This window comes from Myotis brandtii, unplaced genomic scaffold, assembly GCF_000412655.1.
Source record: "Myotis brandtii unplaced genomic scaffold, ASM41265v1 scaffold698, whole genome shotgun sequence".
Lineage (NCBI taxonomy): Eukaryota > Metazoa > Chordata > Mammalia > Chiroptera > Vespertilionidae > Myotis > Myotis brandtii.
This window is the reverse complement of record NW_005370731.1, coordinates 399178-403759: the sequence shown is the minus strand read 5'-3', so window position 1 is coordinate 403759 and position 4582 is coordinate 399178. Positions and strand designations below refer to the sequence as shown.

Below are 4582 nucleotides of genomic sequence, written 5' to 3'. Positions count from 1 at the left end.
TCTGGGTTGCTGCCTTGTCCTGCCTTCTGCAGCTCTGGCTCCTCCCTCCCAGAGGTGGGAGTGGGGGGTACCCAATCTGGACAGGCCCAGAGTAGCCAGCTATTGCAGGTTTGAAGAGGCTTGGGTTAGAAACCCAAACAGTTCCTAGAACCCAGCCAAATACTAACACATCCCTAAGGCCCTGAGGAGATGGCCGATGATGTAGCTGCAGAAAGGTTGGGAAGTCTGCACCCTAGGACTCCGAGCAGTGAGGTTGAGAAGAAAAACTGCACTTGCCCCTTTCATTCTTGCCATGGTCCACCCTGTCTTCACTGGGACTCTGCCCCAGCCCCTTCCTCCTGTTCCAGACACCCCTGCAGCCCCTGCCCTGCCCCCTGGTAATTCCCTCCCAGGCCTGGCTTTCCTTTCCAGGGACCCTTGAGCCTTCCAGTACCAATTTCTGCGGCTGCTTTGTGGTAGAGGGACTCTGCAGACTCCCTTCTCTTGAAACCCCACCCTGCAGCCTCCCCCAGTTTTGCCTCATCTCCCTTCCCCTCTTTACGCTCGGAGGGGTGCGTCCACCCAGTATTGCCTCTCACCCTGGACCTGCCTCTCTTCGCTGATCCCTCTCCGTTTCACCCAACCCCCTGCCTCTGCCAGGAACCCCGGTGACCGTTGGCGGGAGGGGCCCGGGACTTGGGAAGGGGATACCCCCAGGAGGTGCGCGTGGGAAGGAGCAGGGAGCTGGCGCGAGTGGTCCCCCAGCCGGTTGCCTGGGTAACACGGGCCTGGCACGCGTGGCTCCCTTGGGCGGGCCTGGAGGGGCGGGGGCAGCGCGTGCGGCAGCCGAGCCGAGCGCAGGGGAGGGGACGGGAGAGGAGGGGAAGAGCAGAGCGACCTGAGAGGAGGGGATGAGCAGAGCGGAGGGAAGACCCGCCGCCTCCCTCCCTCGCTCGCTCGCTGACTCGCTCCCTCCCGGGCTGCGGCTGCTGCAACAGCGGCGGCAGCGGCGGGAGCAGTCTGGAGGCCGGCGTTGAGGTGAGACGGATGGACTGAGGCTGCGGGTAGGAGTGGACAGACTGCAGAGGCCGGGGAGGGCTGTACCGCACAGGAATACGGGCGCATGGCCTCTTGGCTGGTGGTGCAAGGCGCGCCAAGCCAAAGGAAGGAGGCGCCGGGGGCACCCCGGGGACAAGGGAATCCCTGGGAGAGGGGCTGAGAAGGGGCTCAGAGGAGAGGCCCAGGACCCTCAGGGAGGAGCGGGGGCATCTGCGCCCCAAACACGCAACAAGAAAACCGCACCCACTGGCGCCCAAGTAGGGGAGGACGCGGGAGTGGAATGTGAGTGCGGGCCTCTGCCTAGTCTGCCTGTCGGAGTGTATGGGTGTCTGCAGAGCTTGGTTTTGAGGTGCTGGGGCATCTGCTAGGACCTGGGAGGCTGGATCTTGTTGGGGGTGCCCAGGAAAAGACCATGGGGAGGGTCCCGCTTACAAAGGGTTAACCTTCCCAGGGCTCTCCAAGCAGAAGAATTTGAGCGGAGCACTCCTCCCCAGAGACGTCCCACCCCAAGGCAAAGGAAACCCCAACTTTTCTTCCTCTCCCCAGAGGCAGCCCAGGGCTGGCCCCGAGACAGGAGCACAACCCTCTTAGGCTGCAGTGCTGAGAGCTGCCTCTTTCCTCCTCACACCGAGCTCATCTCCTCCTCTTCCAGGATTTGCTGCTGTCTCTGCTGCTCCGTCCTCCCCACAGAGGCCCTCTCCTCTCTCCCATCACAAGATGGCAGCCAGCAGCTCTGAAGCCTCTGAGATAAAGGGGATAGAGGAGGGTCCCCAGACCCAGGGAGAAGGGCCTGGCCATTCTGAGGCTGGAACTGGCCCTCTCCAGGCCCCAGCTGGGGTCCCGGATGAGCCCGAGGCCCTGCAGCCAGGTCCAGACATCACTGTGGACCCTGTGGACTCAGAGCCCAAGGCTGGGCTAGCTCCAGAAAACACAGAGACCCCAACAGGGGCCCCCGACACAGCCCAGGCCAAAGACCTTAGCTCAAGCCCAGGAGGGGAACCACAAGCCCACTCCAGGCCCAAAGAAGTATGCCAAGAGCCAGCATCCAAGCCAGAAATGAGCAAAGAGGCCACTGCAGACCAGGGGTCGGACCTGGAATCTGCGGGCCCGCGTGAGCCAGCCTCACAGCCCACACCCCAGCGGGACCTCCAGTCAGGTTCCCAGCCCACTCCCAAGCCAGCCCTGCAGCCAGAGCCCCCTACCCAGGAGGACCCCACCCCTGAGTTCTTGACTGAGAGTGTGGAGGACAAGCAGGAGAACGGGGCAGTCGTTCCCCTGCAGGCTGGCGATGGGGACGAGGGTCCGGCCCCCCAGCCTCACTCATCACCCTCAACAAAAGCCCCCCCAGCCAATGGGGCTCCTCCCCGGGTGCTGCAGCAGCTGGTTGAGGAGGACCGAGTAGGAAGGGCTCACAGTGGGCATCCAGGATCTCCCCGAGGTAGCCTGAGCCGCCACCCCAGCTCCCAGCTAGCAGGATCTGGGGTAGAGGGGGGTGAGGGCACCCAGAAACCTCGCGACTACATCATCCTCGCCATCCTGTCCTGCTTCTGCCCCATGTGGCCTGTCAACATTGTGGCCTTCGCTTATGCCGTTATGGTGAGCCCCCCCGAGACCCTGGCCCCAGCCTGCTGCAGCTCCCCACGACCTGCACTGGGACAAAGCCCCAGGAATAGCCTGGCTTTCCCTCTCTGCATGGATCTCGCTTCCAAAGTACAGGGCTTCACCCTCCAAGCCACTACTGCCCCACCCCGTCAGGTGGGAGGGATGGCCAGACAGGTTTCGCACAACCTTGCTGACCTATGCCCTCCTCCCTCTGTCTCTCCATCTCTCCTTCCTCCCTAACCACGGGCTGGCCTGTCTCCTCTGGATGGCTCTCTCACCTGATCCGTGCTGAGCTGGCTTCTCTTGACCTGGCCATGATGCCCCACTCCTCACCCTAATCTCAGTCCCGGAACAGTCTGCAGCAGGGGGATGTGGATGGGGCCCAGCGTCTGGGTCGAGTGGCGAAGCTCTTAAGCATCGTGGCGCTGGTCGGGGGGGTCCTCATCATCATCGCCTCCTGTGTCATCAACTTAGGCGGTGAGTGGGGGTCTGGGACAGGCTGGGAGGCATGGAAGGGTTGGCAAGGGCAGCTTTACTAACCCCCTGACCCTGCTCTCTCCTGTCTGTCTCCCCTACTTGTCCTTTGTCTCTCCTTGTCTCCCCCACCCCACCCCCACCCACTGTCTCTTTCTCTGTCTGTCCCTCCCTCTCCTCTTCCACAGTGTATAAGTGAGGGGCTCTGCCCTGCATTCCAAGACTTTTCTTCCTGTTGGGAGCTGTCTTGGGCCCATCCTCCCCTGCTCCCCTGCCGGGAGCCCAGTCGATGGCCCAGGCCCGCACCCATAGGGACCAAGGGAGCCTGAGCAGCCTTGTTTACAGCTTTCCTGGCCCTGCATCTTGCCAGGCTCCTCTGCCAACCGTAGGCCTCCCTTCTCCCTGCACTGTTTCCAGTCTCCCTGCACTTCTGCCTGCAGCCAGTCCAGCCTCTCAGCCTCTCTATCCCTGCACTTCTGGAAACCTCCCTCAACATCTCCCAAACTCTCAGCCTCCCTGCATTTCTCCCATCTTGCACTTCTTCAAACCTCCCAAATTACCTGCACTTCAAACCTGGTCTCCACCCCCAACTTTCATTGTCTTGCCATCTTCCCCCATTCCTTTCTTCCTCCTCTCCTGTATCATCTCTCCGTCCCTCTCCACACCCTCTTCCCTGTTCCTCTCCCTGCCTCATCTCCCCTCAGCATCCTTTCCTCCCCTAAGGATCCTCTCCTCTGGTTTTTCTGCTGTCACTGATTATTCTGCAAAAACTCCAGCACTTAGAGCAGGCTGGGAAAGGGCAGCAATGTCGGGAGAGGACCCTGTAGCCCAGGGCTGTTCTCTGCCGGGAAGACCCAGGTCCGGATGCCTCCAGGGCGCCCCGGGGTCGCAGAGCTGGCCGGCCGGGCTCCCTTGGGGACTTGTGCGGGCGAGGTGAGCGCAGTTCAAACACCCGGGAGGAGGGAGGTGCAGCTATTGCCCCGCCCCGGTCGGCCCTAATTGACTGACCTGCCCCACCTGGGCTTTTAAACCCAGTCGGCCAGTGTCTTCAAGGCAAAGACTGGGGTGACTCACGTGCTTCGTAACGTAAGAACCCCCAAATAGGACCAAAGCTACAGCCTCGAGGAGCGAGGGAGGGACGGGGCGCCGTATAATGATTTTCTAAGAGGAGGGAAGTGTGTTGCACGCGACATTCCGCTAGGGAGGCAGACACCGAGCTACAACGCGGTTTGGAGTTAGCGGGTTTTTTGTTTTCTGAAAAAAAGAAAAGAAAAAAGAAAAAAAACCTAAAAGTCTACCAAAAAAAAAAGGATACATTAAACTAATTCTCCCTTTTTGTATGCCGGATGCTGCATGAGTCTGAAACACCAATAAATGGAGCCTGCATGAAACTCGCTTCCGGCCTCAGTTGGTCCTCACGTTGGTCCGCCACCGGGTGCGCAAGCTCTGCCCCGCGGGGGGCGAACCT

At 61.1% G+C, this 4582-nt stretch overlaps 1 protein-coding gene across 2 annotated transcripts; it reads left to right on the top strand.

Annotated features, from left to right (window-relative positions):
* The first annotated feature begins 841 nt into the window (after window positions 1-841).
* On the top strand, window positions 842-4509 carry PRRT2 (proline-rich transmembrane protein 2). 2 transcript variants are annotated; one of them, XM_005882021.2, is made up of 4 exons: window positions 842-1017; window positions 1691-2634; window positions 2985-3117; window positions 3303-4509. In XM_005882021.2, exons 2-4 carry the CDS (start codon window positions 1756-1758, stop codon window positions 3311-3313), a joined length of 1023 nt encoding a protein of 340 aa, XP_005882083.1. In that variant the 5' UTR covers window positions 842-1017; window positions 1691-1755; the 3' UTR covers window positions 3314-4509. The 2 variants fall into 2 exon arrangements, with proteins under 2 accessions (XP_005882083.1, XP_014385341.1); XM_014529855.1 differs by lacking the exon at window positions 842-1017 and adding an exon at window positions 1065-1295.
* The last annotated feature ends 73 nt before the right edge of the window (window positions 4510-4582 follow it).